At 60.5% G+C, this 18,723-nt stretch overlaps 2 protein-coding genes across 10 annotated transcripts in view; one reads left to right on the top strand and one right to left on the bottom strand.

Annotated features, from left to right (window-relative positions):
• The window catches only part of DHX30 (DExH-box helicase 30), a 32,675-nt gene extending 27,103 nt beyond the window's left edge, over positions 1-5,572 (top strand). For all 3 annotated transcript variants that reach the window (XM_056485950.1, XM_056485948.1, XM_056485949.1), the window contains 8 exons: positions 1,194-1,400; positions 1,674-1,755; positions 2,276-2,469; positions 3,604-3,763; positions 3,938-4,095; positions 4,549-4,652; positions 4,722-4,861; positions 5,246-5,572. In XM_056485950.1, the coding sequence (XP_056341925.1) occupies positions 1,194-1,400; positions 1,674-1,755; positions 2,276-2,469; positions 3,604-3,763; positions 3,938-4,095; positions 4,549-4,652; positions 4,722-4,861; positions 5,246-5,481 (1,281 nt within the window). In that variant the 3' untranslated portion in view covers positions 5,482-5,572. The remainder of the gene's footprint in view (positions 1-1,193; positions 1,401-1,673; positions 1,756-2,275; positions 2,470-3,603; positions 3,764-3,937; positions 4,096-4,548; positions 4,653-4,721; positions 4,862-5,245) is intronic.
• A 1,951-nt stretch (positions 5,573-7,523) lies between these two features.
• The window catches only part of MAP4 (microtubule associated protein 4), a 142,858-nt gene continuing 131,658 nt past the window's right edge, over positions 7,524-18,723 (bottom strand). For 4 of the 7 annotated variants that reach the window (XM_056485934.1, XM_056485936.1, XM_056485938.1 and 1 more), the window contains 4 exons: positions 17,596-17,677; positions 15,177-15,289; positions 12,573-12,738; positions 7,524-12,446 (listed from right to left, as the gene is read on the bottom strand). In XM_056485934.1, the coding sequence (XP_056341909.1) occupies positions 12,439-12,446; positions 12,573-12,738; positions 15,177-15,289; positions 17,596-17,677 (369 nt within the window). In that variant the 3' untranslated portion in view covers positions 7,524-12,438. The remainder of the gene's footprint in view (positions 12,447-12,572; positions 12,739-15,176; positions 15,290-17,595; positions 17,678-18,723) is intronic. The other 3 variants (XM_056485940.1, XM_056485935.1, XM_056485937.1) reach the window with 1 other exon arrangement.

Below are 18,723 nucleotides of genomic sequence, written 5' to 3'. Positions count from 1 at the left end.
AATGGATTTTCTAGAGAAGTTGGGCTGCCCCTGAATCATTTAAGGTGTTTAAGGTTGGGCTGGATGGGGCTTGGAGCAGCCTGGGACAGTGAGAGTTGTCCCTGCTGTGGCAGGGGTGGCACTGGATGGGATTTAAGGTCCCTTCCAGCCCAAAGCAGTCTGGGATTGCAGGGTTTGAGCAGATCCCAGTCTGGGATTGCATAGTTTGAGCAGATCCCAGTCTGGGATTACATAGTTTGAGCAGATCCCAGTTGGGATCACACAGTTGGAGCACATCCCAGTTTGGGATCACACAGTTGGAGCAGATCCCAGTTGGGATCACACAGGTTGAGCAGATCCCAGACTGGGATCACACAGTTGGAGCAGATCCCAGTTTGGGATCACACAGTTGGAGCAGATCCCAGTCTGGGATCACACAGTTGGAGCAGATCCCAGACTGGGATCACACAGTTGGAGCAGATCCCAGTTTGGGATCACACAGTTTGAGCAGATCCCTGTTGGGATCACACAGCTGGAGCAGATCCCAGTTTGGGATCGCACAGGTTGAGCAGATCCCTGTTGGGATCACACAGTTTGAGCAGATCCCAGCTGGGATCACACAGTTTGAGCAGATCCCAGCTGGGATCACACAGTTTGAGCAGATCCCAGTTTGGGATCACACAGCTGGAGCAGATCCCAGCTGGGATCACACAGCTGGAGCAGATCCCAGTTTGGGATCGCACAGGTTGAGCAGATCCCAGTCTGGGATCACACAGCTGGAGCAGATCCCAGTTTGGGATCGCACAGGTTGAGCAGATCCCTGTTGGGATCACACAGCTGGAGCAGATCCCAGCTGGGATCACACAGTTGGAGCAGATCCCTGTTGGGATCACACAGTTGGAGCAGATCCCTGTTGGGATCACACATTTGGGGCAGATCCCAGCTGGGATCACACAGTTGGAGCAGATCCCAGCTGGGATCACACAGCTGGAGCAGATCCCAGTTTGGGATCGCACAGTTTGAGCAGATCCCAGTTTGGGATCACACAGTTGGAGCAGATCCCTGTTGGGATCACACAGGTTGAGCAGATCCCAGCTGGGATCACACAGCTGGAGCAGATCCCAGCTGGGATCGCACAGCAGGAGCAGATCCCAGCTGGGATCACACAGCTGGAGCAGGCAGGGCTGTGGCAGTCTCACCCCTCTGTCCCCCAGGTGTCCTGCCTGGAGACCGTGTGGGTGTCCAAGTCCAACGTGGTGCAGCGGCGCGGCCGCGCCGGGCGCTGCCAGTCGGGCTTTGCCTATCACCTGTTCCCGCGCAGCCGCCTGGACAAGATGCCCACCTACCAGGTGCCCGAGATCCTGCGCACGCCCCTGGAGAACCTGGTGGTGCAGGCCAAGATCCACATGCCTGAGAAAACGGTGAGCATGGCACTGAGCAGGGCTCCTGCAGCCCCAGAGGGCTGAGTGCCCGAGTTCTGGCTTTGCTAAACACGATGGGAAGTTCAGAGCAGGGAATGTGTAGATCCCCGAGATTACAGAGTGAGTCTGGAAGCCTGAAGGGATGGAGAGGGCTGAGCTCACACCCCTGGAGGCAAACAGGGAACTGTGCTGCAGGCTGGGTTCCTGAGGGCTCTCACACCTGTATGGCAGACAGGCTCACTTTTCCTTTTCTCCTTCCCTGCTGTGCTGCAGGCAGTTGAATTTCTCTCCAAGGCTCTGGACAGCCCTGACATTAAAGCTGTGGATGAAGCCGTGATCTTGCTGCAGGAGATTGGTGAGTTAATTCTGTGCCCTGGAAACATGTTTGCTGTCTCTGCATGGCAGGTGGGACTTGGCACAGGCTGCTGTGGGGCAGACTGGGCAGGATTGTCCCTGGATGGGCATAGCAGTTGATAGTGACTTTCCCAAACCACATGCCTTGTGCTGTTTTATATCCCACACTGCTTTGCTTAAAAATTGGGGATAACTTTGCAAAGTTAAAAAAATAAAGAGGAGGCAATAGAAAGAAGGGAAGAAGTGGTGGTGATGTGGAGTTCAGAGGTGGGGAGCAGAAGGAAGGGAAGTGGTGATCTGGAGTTCAGGGCTGGGCCTTGTTGATGTTCTGTGCCTGTGACAGCTGTTTCTTTGTCCTAAGCTCAGTTAGACCTGGGGGTTTCTGGGGCTCATTGCAGGCCCCTGTCCGTGTGCCTCTTCTGGAGGTCCCCCCAAATCTTGCCAGCCCTGGCAGTTCCCAGATCCCTGTTGTGGCTGCACTGGGGGCTGATGGCTGTGCCACGTGGGTGGCTGTCCTGCAGGAGTGCTGGACCAGCGGGAAGCCCTGACCACTCTGGGCAAACGCCTGGCGCAGATCTCCACGGACCCTCGGCTGGCCAAGGCCATCGTGCTGGCCTCCATCTACCGCTGCCTGCACCCGCTGCTGGTCATCGTGTCGTGCCTGACCAGGGACCCCTTCAGCAGCAGCCTGCAGAACCGTGCTGAGGTGGACAAGGTGAGGAGTGGGGCTGGGGGAGCAGGGGTGGGGAGCAGGGCCTGGGGGCACAGGCGAGGAGCGGGGCTGGGGGCACAGGTGGGGAGCAGGGCTGGGGCTGCCGTGGCTCACCTGTGTCCCCGTGGCTCACCTGTGTCCCCGTGTATCCCCATGGCTCACCTGTGTCCCCGTGTGTCCCCGTGTGTCCCCATGTGTCCCCATGTGTCCCCGTGGCTCACATGTGTCCCCATGTGTCCCCGTGTGTCCCCATGTGTCCCCATGTGTCCCCATGTGTCCCCGTGGCTCACCTGTGTCCCCGTGTATCCCCATGGCTCACCTGTGTCCCCGTGTGTCCCAATGTGTCCCCATGTGTCCCCGTGGCTCACCTGTGTCCCCATGTGTCCCCGTGGCTCACCTGTGTCCCCGTGTGTCCCCATGTGTCCCTGTGGCTCACATGTGTCCCCATGTGTCCCCGTGGCTCACCTGTGTCCCCATGTGTCCCCATGTGTCCCCGTGGCTCACCTGTGTCCCCATGTGTCCCCGTGGCTCACATGTGTCCCTGTGGCTCACCTGTGTCCCCATGTGTCCCCGTGGCTCACCCGTGTCCCCGTGGCTCACCCGTGTCCCCGTGGCTCACCCGTGTCCCCGTGTGTCCCCGTGGCTCACCCGTGTCCCCGTGGCTCACCCGTGTCCCCGTGGCTCACCCGTGTCCCCGTGTGTCCCTGTGGCTCACCTGTGTCCCCATGTGTCCCCATGGCTCACCCATGTCCCCGTGTGTCCCCATGAGTCCCCATGGCTCACCCGTGTCCCCGTGTGTCCCCGTGGCTCACCCGTGTCCCCGTGGCTCACCCGTGTCCCCGTGGCTCACCCGTGTCCCCGTGTGTCCCCGTGGCTCACCCGTGTCCCCATGTGTCCCCGTGGCTCACCCGTGTCCCCATGGCTCACCCGTGTCCCCATGGCTCACCCGTGTCCCCGTGTGTCCCCATGTGTCCCCATGGCTCACCCGTGTCCCCGTGTGTCCCCATGTGTCCCCATGGCTCACCCGTGTCCCCGTGTGTCCCCGTGGCTCACCCGTGTCCCCGTGGCTCACCCGTGTCCCCGTGGCTCACCCGTGTCCCCGTGGCTCACCCGTGTCCCCGTGTGTCCCCGTGCCAGGCCAAGGCCGTGCTGAGCCGGGAGAGCGGCAGTGACCACCTGGCGTTCGTGCGGGCGGTGGCGGGCTGGGAGGAGGTGCTGCGGCGCAGGGACAGCCGCGCCAGGGACAACTACCTGCAGGACTACTACCTGTACGGGCCCAGCCTGCGCTTCATCAACGGTGAGTTCTGAGCCAGCCGGGCCCTGCCCCGGCCCCAGGCTGTGCTGCACACCGAGGGACACACAAATGGGGCTTGGGACTGTCTGCTGTCCCCGCACACCCTGCTGAGGTGGCTCATTCCATGGGGGGAAGGAGAGGTTGAATATCATCCCTGGGGTTATCTCCTCCCTCCAGGCCTCGTCAAGCAGTTCTCTGAGAACCTCTACGAAGCGTTCCTGGTGTCGTCCCCGTCCGACTGTACCATGCCCTCGTCCGTGTGTAACCAGTACAGTGAGGAGGAGGAGCTGGTCAAGGGCGTCCTCATGGCTGGGCTCTACCCCAACCTCATCCAGGTACTGGCACTGCCATTGCTCTCTGGGGATGGCTGTCACAGCAGGTGGCACTGGGAAGTGCTGAGGTGCCAGAGAAGTTTCTGCTCCCTTGGGAGTGAGTGTCCAAGCCAGGCCTCCTGCCCTGGACTCTGCCATGGGCTCCAGTGCTGTCTCTGATTCCCACTCATGAGGAGTGGCCACCCCAGCTTGTGTGGGTCCATGCTTAGGTTCTCATATTTTTGTTTGGGAGCTACTGAAGTGTCATTTCTCTCCTCTTTGCTACCTGAGGTGGCATCTTCCTCCTCCTGTTTGTGGTGGCACCGGGTGCCTGCCAGGTGTGGTCACCCAGGAACGCTCCACTAACCCATGGAGCTCCTGGGAGTGCAGGGACATCATCCCCCTGCCCCATCAGGGGTGGCTGTGGCTGTCAGGCTGCTGCAGGTGCAGGTGTGTGACAGTCCCCTCCCCTGGCAGGTGAGACAAGGCAAGGTGACGCGCCAGGGCAAGTTCAAGCCCAACAGTTACGCGTACCGGACCAAGGCCGGCACCGTGCTGCTGCACAAGTCCACCATCAACAGGTGGGTGCTGGGGAGGAGGGTCCTGGGGCAGTGCCCTCCTGGGCTGGGCTGACAGGGCTGCTCCTGCAGGGAGGCCTCCAAGCTCTACAGCCGCTGGCTCACCTACTTCATGGCCGTCAAGTCCAACGGCGGCGTCTTCGTGCGCGACTCGTCGCAGGTGCACCCGCTGGCCGTGCTGCTCATGACTGACACCGACATCCACGTGCGAGGTGAGCGCTGCTGCCGCTCCCTGCGCCACGTCCTGCCTGCCAGGGCTGCTGGGCTGGGGCAGTGGAGGTGGTGGGACACAAAGCCAGCCCCCACAGCTGAGCCTTAGGGCTGTGCCTGGTCATCCTGGGGGAAGGAGCTGAGCTGGCAGCATCCCACATCCCTGGGGATGTGTCCCTCCAGCCTGTGGGGTTTTGGCAGGGCTGCAGTCACTGTGGCCTGCGAGCTCAGTGGGGGCAATGCCATCAGTCACCTCCTGTGGGAGACTGGGAGGATCCCAGAGTGTGCTCAGAGCTCAGTGTGTGTGGGAGCCTGGTTGAGTCTGAGTGTGGGGAGGAGCTGCCTGGGGAGCCCCAGTCCCTGCTCACACCCTGTCCCTCCCCAAGATGACGGCTGGCGAGCGACGGTGTCGCTGACGGACAGCGACCTGCTGGTGCTGGAGGGGGACTCGTACACCATCCGCCTGCTGCGCGACTTCCGCGTCTCCCTGTCCAAGATGGTGGAGACGTGCCTGTGCTACGAGATGGCCGCCATCCCCGGGGACCTGCACCACCAGCACAGCCAGCTGCTCGACATCCTGGTGGATCTGCTCAAGGGCCCTCCCGGCAGCTTCGGCTCGTAGGCGGAGCCGCAGCCTCGTGTGGGGACTTGTAATTTGTATAAAGATGTTCACAAATGTTTATTTAAATAAAGTTCTATTTATCCCTTGTGAAGTCATCTCTCTCCATCCTAGAAGATTAATGTTGTCTGAATCTCCTGCTGTCGGCTCCGTGCATGGTCACCGCGTGGAAGAGCAGCGCAGTCCCGCCGGGAACGGACTGGGAGCGCCGACGGACCCCGGCTCTGGACACCCACCCACCCTGCCCTGCCTGGGAGCACGGACACGGCACTGGGGCCTCCTCTGCCCCCTCCCCACGGGGCTGGAGCCAGACTGCTCCGGGCTCCAGAGGAGGACGGCTGTCCCGGCTCGCCAGGAGCGTGGATGCAGCAGCTCTGGCAGGGAGCGCGTCGCTGGGGCTGTCCCTGTCCCTCCGCTCCCACATGGAGCAAGCCCCGAAGGCACTGGAGGAGTTCCTGCGGGATCCCGGGGCCTGCCAGCCCAGCACAGCCGTGGCGTCCCAGTGTGAGATGTGACTCGTCCTTCCCAACCTGCCTGTACTTGTCCTCTTGCGTTGTTCCTATGGTTTTTTTAACGATTCCTGTTCTCCCCACGTGGAGGAGGCCGGATCCCTGTCCCTTGTGCACCACAGGACGTGATTGTAGCTGCCAGGCTGCCTGTGAGCGCCGCTCCTGCGGGACGCCAGGAGCAGAGGCACAAAACCCTTTGTTTTCTATGAACAGGGACCATATTTCTGTGGAAGGAGGATTGCGACAGGCACAGCACTCGCTGAGGAATCTGGAGTTTAATCCCAGCTTTGCCTTGGATTCTCTGTCCAGAGAAGACAGTGACCTACCTCACAGGGCTGTTGTGAGGGTCAGGGTTTGTAATGGGAGCCCTCGGGCCCAGGGCTGTGCCCCCCGGGGCCTGGGCTCCTTTCTTTTTATTCCCATTTCTTACACTTTGTACCTGCAGCCGGGAATGGGAGCGAGGCCGTTTCATGGCACAGGGGCTCTGCCCCGGGGCCACCCTTTGGTTCTCCCAGTTCTACCATTTAAGTTCCTGCTCATGGGCTTTGAGGCGCCGTGGCTGTGCCAGCACAAGGCCCGGGGGCCCATGGAGTCCTGCAGCCTGGGGTCACTCCAAACTGCTCATCTTCATTTCACTTGCTTGAGGTTGTCACTATTATTTGACCAGTGTTTGTTTCTTTTGGCCTGTATAATGGGCAGTATGGTTTTCCCTTCCAGCAGGTTTAAAAAAAAAAAGAAAAAAAAAAGACAAAAAAAAAAAAAAAAAGACTAAGCTATTGTCTAAATGGTTCCGAACTAGTGTGATATTGGGATACTTCCGTGGCTGTTATGTGATACTGGATCTTTTTACAACATAGATTAAAGACAATAAAAAGGGATAGAGTAGGAACTGCCTCTGTCCTCTTCATTCTTCTTTCCTTTCTTTTTTTTCTTCGAAGTTTGGAATTTTGTGCCTTTTCCCTGGGTAGGGAGGAGCAGCAACAGCTGTTTCTGTGCTGGGAAAGGAGCAGAGCTGCCCTGGGGGAGTGAGGGGCTGCAGGGCCGTGCTGTGCCCCCACACTGACCCCAGCCACCCTGAGGGGACAGTGCTGTGGGCACAGGGGGTGGCACTGAGGGAGTCTGCTGGGGGAGATGTGTCCCAGAGAAACCAGCCCATTGTGTCCCAGAGCCCACAGAAACCAGCCCAGGGTGTCCCTGAAGTGACAGAAACCAGCCCAGGGTATCCCAGTGCTGAGAGAAACTGGCCCAGGGTGTTACAGAACCCAGAGAAACCAGCCCAGGGTGTCCCAGTGCCCAGAGAAACCAGCCCAGGGTGTTCCTGAAGTGAGAGAAACCAGCCCAGGGTGTCCCAGTGCCCAGGGTATCCCAGAGCCCCCTCCCCTCTGAGCCCCGGCTTGAGGAGCAAAGCAGGAACGGGAATTCTCTCGTGGCTGAAATCAGAGACACCCAAATTCCATCAGCCCCCGCCTCAGCTCTGCCACCGCCACACCAGGGCTGTGCCCCCGGCCCCTCCCGCCCCACAGAGCCACAGCAGCCTGAGGAGGAACATCTAGAAGCTTTATTTCAACCCTTTACAATAGTAAGAATCACAACATCAAGTCAGGAAATGTTGCTAAGGAGACGACGCTCGTACAGCCCCCGGGGAGGGGAGACACGAAGGCAGAAGCCAGCGATGGGTTCCCCCGGAGCTGCTGCCACAGCGAGCACTGAGCTCCCCTCCCAGCCCGACCCCCGCCTCGGGCACCCCTGCACAATAATCCTATGACACAGAAGAAGGAGAACACGCCACATCGAGAGACAAGCCACGCGCTGCTCGCGCCTCGCAACAGCCCGGTGAGGTAAAACTGAATCCCCCCCACCTTTGCAGATGGGGAAACTGAGGCAGAGAGGTTGAGTGGCTTCCACGGAGGGAGCCAAGAGCCGGGATCGTCCCGCACCCCGAGCGCTCCCCGGCCGCAGCCCCGCGGCTCCGAGCGCCGCTCCTGCCTCGCCCCGGGCGGCGCCGCCCTGAGACACCCACGGGCCGGGACAGCGCTGCCCTGAGACACCCACGGGCCGCCCTGAGACACCCACGGGCCGGGACAGCGCTGCCCTGAGACACCCACGGGCCGGGACAGCGCTGCCCTGAGGGCGCCATGGGCCCGGAGCCTCTGTGGGATCTGTGCCTGAGGGCGGGAGTTCGGAGGGAGAACCGGAGCCCCTCAGAGCCTTCCCCTGCTGCTGCCGCCGCCCGGAGCCTCTCCTGCCCGCCCGCCGGGCCCCAGGGAAACCCTGCTCTGAGCCTGGAGACCATCGGGCCCCAGCCACGGCCACCAGACCCCAGCCACGGCCACCGGGCCCCAGCCATGGCCACCGGGCCCCAGCCACGGCCACCGGGCCCCAGCCACGGCCACCGGGCCCCAGCCACGGCCACCGGGCGCCAGCAGGAACTCAGCCCTGCCCTCAGCAGAGCCCCGTCACCTCCAGGACGCCACCGACACCAAGCTCCAAGAAAACGAGAAGTTCTGCCCTAAACACAAACACGGGGGGTCGCGGCCCCTCTCACACCGACACTGGGCGGGGACGACGCGAGGGGCGGCGGAGAAAAGAAACTACATTCAAGAGAGCCGGGAGCCGAGCGGGAGCCGCGGCCTCGAGCCCAAGGGAACTGAAAATGCCACTGAAACGCTGGGAGGCAGCCCAGCCCCGCCGGGATGGAGCTCAGAGCCAGCCCAGCCCCTCGAAAGCTGCGCCCGCCTTGGCTGAGCATCCTGCCCGATGAGCCTGGCTTTGCTGAGCCTGGCTTTGCTGAGCCCCCAGAGCCCACCCTGCCCGATGAGCCTGGCTTTGCTGAGCCCCCAGTGCCCACCCTGCCCGATGAGCCTGGTTTTGCTGAGCCTGGCTTTGCTGAGCCCCAGCACCCATCCTGCCCGATGAGCCTGGCTTTGCTGAGCCCCAGCGCCCACCTGGCCCATGAGCCTGGCTTTGCTGAGCCCGGCTTTGCTGAGCCCCAGCGCCCGCCTGGCCCCGCTCAGCCCCTGCCCAGCCCAGCCTCCCAAGCCAGGAGCCAGCTCGGGACAGGAACGCGAACATTCACCTTGCGCCTCATTCCCAGCACAATTCCCATTTCCCCGGCGCCTGCAGCCCCTTCCCCCAGCAGCGCTCCCGGTCTCAGCACTGCCCAGCTCATCCCACCTCTCCAGACAGGAAACCAAAGCCATTCCCACCACACACGGCTCCTTCCCAGCCTAGCAGTATGTACAGCCGCTTCCTCAAAACAAAATTAAAAAAGAAATCCGTATTAAACTGAAGCTGTCCTAGAAACACCACGGCAAACTCTAGTGAATCTGGATTTAGTTCATCGGCTAAACACAGGCACAACAAGTGTTAGAGAAGTGGCACAGAAGCACGGGCTGGGGCCGAGCGGGGCGAGGTCTGGGCGGGGACGCGGCCGCCACCGCCCAGAGCTCGGGAAACGCGGAATCAGAAAATCGGGAACGGGGGAAAAGCAGCGCAGGGAGAAGGTGACGCCACTGTCCCTCCGCAGCGGGGCACGGATCGTTTGCTTTTTGCAATCTCAGAAGATAAAGTGCAATGTTGCCACTTGCCCTCCTCCTGCCGTCCCTGAACTGGGACCTGGCTGCTTCCCTTCGCCCGGGGCCTCAGCTGGGCACCCCGGGAATCATCCTGGGGATCACAGGGAATCATCCTGGGGCACCCAGGGAATCATCCTGGGGATCACAGGGAATCATCCTGGGGCACCCCGGGAATCATCCTGGGGGATTCCAGGGAATCATCCTGGGGCACCCCGGGAATCATCCTGGGGATCACAGGGAATCATCCTGGGGCACCCCGGGAATCGTCCTGGGGATCACAGAGAATCATCCTGGGGATCACAGGGAATCATCCTGGGGATCACAGGGAATCATCCTGGGGCACCCCGGGAATCATCCTGGGGATCACAGGGAATCATCCTGGGGGATTCCAGGGAATCATCCTGGGGATCACAGGGAATCATCCTGGGGATCACAGGGAATCTCAACCCAGGGGATCCCAGGGAATCACCCTGGAGCATCCCAGCCACCTCAGGCCTGGGGTGCCCCAGGCAGAGCAGCAAGAGGAAGGCGACATCTCGGCCTCCAGCTCCTCTTTGGTTGCTCACCAACATCTCCGGCTGCTGCCCCTCGGCACAAACTCAGCTCCCAGCGCCCCTGCCCGGCCCGTGAGCCTGGAGCTGGGCTCCAGCCCGTGCCAAGGTACCCTGGCTGCCCAGGGAACCAGGAGGATCCAGGCTGGAACCAGGAGGATCCAGGCTCACCGTCCTGCAAGGGGCTCACCCTGCTCCTCACCTCTCCTTCCAATCTCCCCTCAATTCAAGTGTTGGAAAAAGAATCAACCAAACCAAAGCCAAGGCTGCCAAGCTGAAGCTGGTGTGTAGAATTTAGCAGTAAAGAAAGAAGGAAGCGTCATGGGAGGGCAGTGATATATACCGGGATCGGGGAACGAGCCCCGGCTCCTCCTCCGAGGGTGGCGGCTCCGGGGACACGCGGGGACACTCAGGGGACACTAAGGGACACACAGGGGACACTCAGGGACACACAGGAGGGCAGGGAGCGACGGCACGGCCGCCTCCCGGCTGGGGTCAGGGATGGGGAGAGGTGGGGAGGAGGAGGAGGAGGAGGAGGAGGAGGAGGAGGAAGGGGAGGAAGCATCGGGAGCTCTGGGTATATATAACCGCCCCTTTCAGGTGCAAATCTGCATTGCTCGTTTAAATTTGTATTCAGATGAAAAAGCACTTATGAAACTACCAGACAACTTTGATGCAAACTAGTACATTTTAATGCCATTTTATTAGAAACCATGCAAACTTTAATATAAAAAATACAAGTGCAATAAGAATCTTTGTGTGTAAATACAGATTCCGGGTTATCGTGTCGTTGTTGGCTTCCCAAAGAAATACTCCCCCAAGCACGAGAAGCTGCAGGCTTCCCTCTGTCCCCTCCTGGAGCACCCCCCTTAGCACACGCCTGGTTCAGTTCTCTTTGATCCCAGTGTTTTGTTATTCTGCTTGCCTTTTTTTATATTTTATTTTTTTTTCTCTTTAAATTAGTTTTCTGACCACCCGAGAACTTTGTTTTGTTTTCATTTATTTACATTTCGTTTCTTTAGTGTCATTTGAAACGAGGAGCTCCAGGAGTGGTTAAAATCTCTTTCCCGGTCAGAGCTGCAACCCCCTGGCACCAGCCCAGCCTGGGATGAGCGCTGCCCTTCCCTGCTCATCCCGGCGCCTCTCGGGTCCCCCATCCATCCCCCCAAAAACCACGAACCCCCCACACGCTCCCCACACCCCCGCGGACCTGCTGCAGCCTCGGCACCGCCAGCCTGAGCCCTGCTGCCCTGCCACGGCCACCTCTGCTCCCGCAGCCCTGCAAACACGGGACAAGCGCCAGGGCTGGGGAATAAATAAACCACCTGTGCAGAAGGCACCGGGCAGGGCTCGCCAGCATCGATTAACACATCTCGAGCATCATTAACACATCTCGAGCATCATTAACACATCTCGAGCATCATTAACACATCTCGAGGTCAACACAGGCTCCACCTGAGCTCTCACAGCAAGTTCGCCCTTTACACATCCCTGTGCCTTTCCTTCCAGACATGGCTTAATCCCATGAACTCGCTCCATCGTTTTAAAATATTAAAAAAAAAAAAAAAAAAAAAAAAGAAACCAAACCCAAACAACAACAAAGAAGTTACAGCGGCTGGATATGTCAGTAAGAAGCCAGCACGGCAGCAGCGGTTAAATGTCCCTACTCTCCTACGGTCGGAAAAGAAGGAAAGAGAAAAGGAAACTTAGCACGGGCTCGAACACGATAAATCATCAACACTTCGTCACAAAGAATAAAAGGTTCAAGTCAACAGTTAAAACAGCCTAATGAGTGTGGAGGGGATTTATCAGCATCCCAAAGGCGGCAGAAACTGAAGCGGCGAGGAGGGAAGGGGTGAAAAAAAGAGACAGAAAGAAAGATCACAGCTTATCCCTGTTAACTCGGCCTGGCCTCAGCCCCAACCCAACCCAACCGAACCCGAAGCGAAGCCGAGCCCGCACGCAGGGTCTGCCCTGCCCTGCCCTGCCCGGAGCGGGGAACCGCGGCCCCTTCCCACGGACCAGGCGGGTTAAGAGAGCCAAGCTGGGGTCCCCGGGGGCGCGGGGGGCACAAGCCTTGCTGGGCGTGGCGGGAGGCGGCCGAGGCCGGGCTGTCGCTGGCCGAGGTGCTACGGCGGGGGCAGGTGCTGCTGGAAAGGGTGCGGGGATTGGAGACACGAGTTCAGCTCCGTGGTCTGTCCGAGCCTTGGCCTTCGCACGGAACGTCAGCTTGTGAGACTCAATCTGCAGCGACACAAGGGGACACGGGGACAGGAGGAGACAAGGGACAGGAGGGGAATGGAAGACGATACCATAATGTCATCATTAGATGCCTGGAAGATAAAAGGCAATTTTCCGAATTAAAAGCAAGGCACCGCAACCCTGCGGACGGCGCCAGCAGCGGTCGGGGGCTGCCGGGCTCCCTCCCCCCGGCTCGGGGCGGGGTCCCCGGCATTTACTTGTTTCTTGGATGTGAGTGTCGAGGCTCTGCAGTTCCCTTTGTCCGGCCAGGCCCGGCCCCACGCCGTTCTCCCGCAGCGCGGGGCCCGCGGGCGGCGCCCCCGGCACCGGCACCGGCCCCGGTTCTGCTCCGTTCTGCGGCGGCAGCGGCGCCGGCTCCTCCGCCTGCAAGGAGAGGGGCACGGCTCAGCACGGACAGCACGGATCGGCACGGACAGCAATGCTCAGCACGGACAGCACGGCTCAGCACAGCTCGGCATGGACAGCACAGCTCAAAACGGACAGCACGGCTCAGCACAGCTCGGCACGGCTCGGCACTGCTCAGCACGGCTCAGCACAGACAGCACTGCCCAGCACGGCTCGGCACTGCTCAGCACGGCTCAGCACGGATCGGCACGGCTCAGCACGGACAGCACACCATGGACAGCACGGCTCAGCACAGCTCAGCACAGCCCAGCACAGCTCAGCACGGCTCAGCACGGCTCAGCACGGCTCAGCACGGCTCAGCACTGCCCAGCACGGCTCAGCACGGCTCAGCACGGCCCAGCACGGCTCAGCACAGCTCAGCACAGCTCAGCACGGCTCAGCACGGCTCAGCACGGCCCAGCACGGCTCAGCACAGCTCAGCACGGCTCAGCACAGCTCAGCACGGCTCAGCACGGCCCAGCACGGCTCAGCACGGCCCAGCACGGCTCAGCACTGCTCAGCACGGCTCAGCACAGACAGCACTGCCCAGCACGGCTCAGCACAGCTCAGCACTGCCCAGCACAGCTCAGCACGGCTCAGCACGGCTCAGCACAGACAGCACTGCCCAGCACTGCCCAGCACAGCTCAGCACTGCTCAGCACGGCTCAGCACAGCCCAGCACGGCTCAGCACGGCTCAGCATGGCTCAGCACTGCTCAGCACGGCTCAGCACAGCCCAGCACGGCTCAGCACGGCCCAGCACGGCTCAGCACAGCTCAGCACGGCTCAGCACAGCTCAGCACGGCTCAGCACGGCCCAGCACGGCTCAGCACGGCCCAGCACGGCTCAGCACTGCTCAGCACGGCTCAGCACAGACAGCACTGCCCAGCACGGCTCAGCACAGACAGCACTGCCCAGCACTGCCCAGCACGGCTCAGCACTGCTCAGCACGGCTCAGCACAGCCCAGCACAGCTCAGCACGGCTCAGCACAGCTCAGCACAGCTCAGCACAGCTCAGCACGGCTCAGCACGGCTCAGCACAGACAGCACAGCTCAGCACAGCTCAGCACAGCTCAGCACGGCTCAGCACAGACAGCACGGCTCAGCACAGACAGCACTGCCCAGCACAGCTCAGCACAGCTCAGCACAGCTCAGCACGGCTCAGCACGGCTCAGCACTGCTCAGCACGGCTCAGCACAGCTCAGCACGGCTCAGCACGGCTCAGCACAGCTCAGCACTGCCCAGCACAGCTCAGCACAGACAGCACTGCCCAGCACAGCTCAGCACAGCTCAGCACGGCTCAGCACGGCTCAGCACGGCTCAGCACTGCTCAGCACGGCTCAGCACAGCTCAGCACGGCTCAGCACGGCTCAGCACAGCTCAGCACTGCCCAGCACAGCTCAGCACGGCTCAGCACTGCCCAGCACGGCTCAGCACGGCTCAGCACGGCTCAGCACGGCTCAGCACAGCTCAGCACTGCCCAGCACTGCCCAGCACAGCTCAGCACAGCTCAGCACGGCTCAGCACAGCTCAGCACGGCTCAGCACAGCTCAGCACGGCTCAGCACAGCTCAGAACAAACCCACTGCCCAGCACGGCTCAGCACGGCTCAGCACGGCTCAGCACTGCCCAGCACAGCTCAGCACTGCCCAGCACGGCTCAGCACGGCTCAGCACGGCTCAGCACGGCTCAGCACGGCTCAGCACAGCTCAGCACTGCCCAGCACGGCTCAGCACGGCTCAGCACGGCTCAGCACGGCTCAGCACAGCCTGCAGGGGATGGCAGCAGCAATCTCTGCTCTGCAGGGCCAACCCTGCCCGGCCCTGCGGGGTCTGACACAGCCTGGGGCTCTGCAGCTCAGGGTGGTGCTGGATGATCCGTGAGGTCCCTTCCAGCGGCTCCCTGAGCACAATTCCCGCCTCCCTGGGGCTGTGCCGGGCCCACACGTCCCTCAGGAGGGAATGTCCCCTCCCTGGGCACAGATGTCCCATTGCTGCAGGCAGAGCCCAGGCTGGGGACACTCTGTGCTGTGGCAGCAGGGATGGATCTGCTGCCCTGCCCACGCACACAGGGCTCAGGGACTGGGCTGCACACACCCAGCCCAGGGCTCTCCACGACCCTGGAAACGCTCCCAGCCCTGCCAGGAGCTCTCTCAGCACAGAGCACGTGCCTCTCCCCACCTTTCCTGGGGTGAGGGCTCCTGCAGCCCCAGCTGGGCTCACATCCCTGCTCCCAGGCTCCAGGATGGGGATGGGGATGGGCAGTGCCAGCCCTGGGGAATGCCCAGCAGGGCTGGGTGCAGCTCCCTCCTCTCCAGCCTCAGCCCTGGGTGCCCTCACAGCAGCAGGGAGGCTGCAGCAGCTCCCTGCAGGAGCAGGGGAAGGACAAGAGGGGGACCAGAGCCTTTCCCTGCACTCACCTTGACAGCCCCTCCAGCTGGTGAGTGTCCCACGTTGTCCAGAGACCCCACCTTGGCCTGGGCCTTCTCCTTGAAGTTCAGCTTCTGGTTCTCGATTTTGACATCTCCTCCCCCTGCAGGGACATGAGCAGGGCTGAGTCTGGGGAATCCCAGCAATCCCACCCAGCTCCCATCCCAGCCCTGCCCTGGAGCAGGGACAGGACAATCCCACAGCCCTGGCTCAGCCTCTCCCCAGGAAAAGTTCAGTTCCAAACTGCAAGAACAAAGTTGGTGATTTCCAGCCGTGCCAGCAAACAGGGCCTGGGGAATTCTGCACATCCAGACAGGCTGGAGAGATCCTCCCTGATCTGCTCCTGAGGCTCCAGAGGTGGGAAATGCCACCCCTGTCCCTCCCTGTGCCATCCCAAGGCTGACTCTGCTCCTGTCCCTGTCCCTGTCCCTGCCCATTGCCAGGACACTCCTGTCCCTGTCCCTGTCCCTGTCCCTGCTCCTGTCCCTGTCCCTGCCCAGAGCCAGGACACATCCTGTCCCTGTCCCTGCTCCTGTCCCTGTCCCTGTCCCTGTCCCTGCCTCCTGCTCCTGTCCCTGTCCCTGTCCCTGTCCCTGCCCATTGCCAGGACACTCCTGCTCCTGTCCCTGTCCCTGTCCCTGCTCCTGTCTCTGTCCCTGTCCCTGCCCATTGCCAGGACACTCCTGCTCCTGTCCCTGTCCCTGTCCCTGTCCCTGCCCATTGCCAGCACACCTCCTGCTCCTGTCCCTGTCCCTGCTCCTGTCCCTGTCCCTGTCCCTGCCCATTGCCAGGACACTCCTGCTCCTGTCCCTGCCCTCCCCATCCCTCCCCACTGCTGCTGGGACCCCCTGCCTGCCTGGCAGCTCCTCCCTGCACTCTGCAGGAACTCTGCAGCCTCAGGAGAACGTGGAGGTCAGAAAAGGGGCTGCAGAACTTTAGCAAGGTTCTTCCAGAATACTGCAGCTCCCATTAATCACAAAATACAGAATCCTGGAATGGGATGGGTGGGAAGGGACCTTAAATCCCACCCAGTGCCACCCCTGCCATGGCAGGGGACACCTCCCACTGTCCCAGGTGCTCCAAGCCCAATGTCCAACCTGGCCTTGGACATTCCAGGGATCCAGGCCCCTCACAGGGAACAATCCCAAAATCCCATCCATCCCTGCCCTCTGCCACTGGGATCCTGGCACTCCAGCCCTTTGGATGTTCTCTCTCCCCACCTTTCCTGGCTCCCTTCAGGTCCTGGCAGGCCACAATGAGGTCACCCCAAAAACTTCTCCATGCTGAACAATCCCACCTCCCTCAGCCTTTCCTCACAGGGAAATGTTCCACCCCTCTGATCACAGTGGTGCCTCCTTTACTGACAAATCACACAGTGCACAAACCCAAAGACTGCAGTCCTGGATCTGAAGGATGATTCCAGCCCCCTGCAAGGACAGGGCACCTTTCCCTGGCTGCAGCCACGTCCCAGCAGCTTCTCCAAAGCCAAGGGCAGCCCTGCTGAGGCTCAGCTTTGCCTCCCAGCACATCATTAAACCCTCAGCCCCCTGTGGGAGGCTGGCAGGGTGGAACCCAGCAGCCTGGGGTCCAGCAAGGCCAGTGGAGCTGCTGGCAGGGTGCTGTGCTCCCACCAGGCCTGGACAAGGCTCTGATTGTCACTCCCAGCTCGGGGTCCTGGCGCGTTCCCAGAGCTCAGAGCCAGAGGGGCTCCTGCAGGAGGGGCTGCTGACCTGGCCAGGCTCAGGGGACTCCCAGGGCACAAAGAGCAGCCTGTGGTGCTTCTTCCATTCCTGGGCACTGAACCCTGGCCCTGCTGTGCTGGAGGCACCCAGGGCCAGCCAAGGCCACCGAGCTGAGCAGGGCTGCAGCCCCAGCACCCTGGGCTGGGCAGAAACCTGAGGCTCCCAGGAGTTCAGTTCACTGTGCTCTCAGTGGGGAGCAGGAATTCCCACACACTCACCCCCAAAAATCCATCTAAATCAAACCCTTTCCATCAAACCCTTTTCATGTGAGGCAGGAATTACCACGGACTCAGGGCTAGAGGAACCCTTGTGTGTGCTCTGAAGAACTGGGGGGGATTTCCTTCATCCTTCCCTGATCCATGAACACCCTGGGATGTGTGAGCATGGGGGAAGCTTCCTGCAATGACCATGGAAGCCTCCACATGTTCCTTCTCAAATGAGCAGGAAAAGCAGAAATGAATCAAAGCTCTAGATTATCTTCACTTCCATTATCTCCTAATCGCCCTCTCTGCTCAGGAAACCACCAGGAATTGTGGAAGAAGCATTTTTAGGAATTTCCAGAAGCACTGGGGACATCCCCTAAAAGCAACCAACCCCTTCAACTATTCCAGTCCCAATCCAGGAGTGTGTTTAAAACTCACAAATGAGGAAATGGCAGAATTCCTACCTGGCTTATGCTTGATATTTGCTTTAGATCCACACTTGGAGGACACTTTGGAAAGGTCAACTTTCTTGTTCTGGATCTGCACCTGGGGAGACAAAAAGCAGCAGCTGAGCCAGAGAAACCTCTGCACACCCTGGAGCACCAGGCTGGGCTTTGTGCCCTTGCTCTCCCAGGCTGTTCCTGCTGCAGAGCCCCAGGAATCCTTCCAGGGTCACTCGGAGCCAGGGGGGAGGGAGGGACAGCACAGAGGGACAGAGCTCAGGGTGCAGCCATGGCAATGCAGAACCCTGGGATTCCTGGCTGGGATGGAATTCCCAGAGCAGCCCCTGGATCCCTGCAATGTCCAAGAGGTTGGACACAGGTTTGGAGCAGCTGGGACAGTGGGAGGTGTCCCTGCCAGGGCAGGGGTGGCACTGGGTGTTTTTTAAGGTCTCTCCCAGCCCAAACCAGTCTGGGATTCTCTGAGGGATCAGGTGCAGCTGGAATGCAGGAATCCATCCCTCTCCAAGAACAAGGCAGTGGTGAGAGCAGCTGGAACCTGCAGGCTCAGAAGTTCTGCTCCAGGTCAGTTCAGAGGAAATCCAAGGATTTCCTTGACAAGAATTCCTTGTCCCACCAGCTACTCTGGGAGTTTACTCAGACTTCTCAGATGATTTGCCCAACCTCCTCCAAGGGAAGCAGGGATCCTGCTGTGCACAGGGGAGTCCCAGGGGGAGCAGGACAGCACAGCTCAGCTCCTGCCACAGACCCACATCCCCAGCTCTGACACCCTCAAAAACTCCATCACAGACAAATCTGAGTTTCTCAGGGGCTGTGAGCAAAGTTACCACAGCTTTAATCACCAATCCTTGCTTGCTCAGAACTGAGATGAGATTAAATTTATTTCCCAGAAGGAAATCCTGCTGTTTGTTACCAGCTGTGAGTCCTGACCTGAGATCCAAAGTATGGAAGGGTTTGCAGGACTTTGCATTGGCACTTCACTAGAGAGCCAAACACAGACTGGTGACAGGAATGAACCTGGGAAGTTGGATCAGGTGGGGAGTGTGAGCCTCAGCTCCTGTCAGCTCTTCTGTCTCTGACCCATTCCCAGTGCAGCCCTGCAGGGCCAGCTAAAGGACAGGGACACACATG

Source organism: Oenanthe melanoleuca, chromosome 2, assembly GCF_029582105.1.
Source record: "Oenanthe melanoleuca isolate GR-GAL-2019-014 chromosome 2, OMel1.0, whole genome shotgun sequence".
NCBI lineage: Eukaryota > Metazoa > Chordata > Aves > Passeriformes > Muscicapidae > Oenanthe > Oenanthe melanoleuca.
Note: the sequence above shows the minus strand (reverse complement) of the source record. Positions and strands in the feature narration are given on the sequence as shown.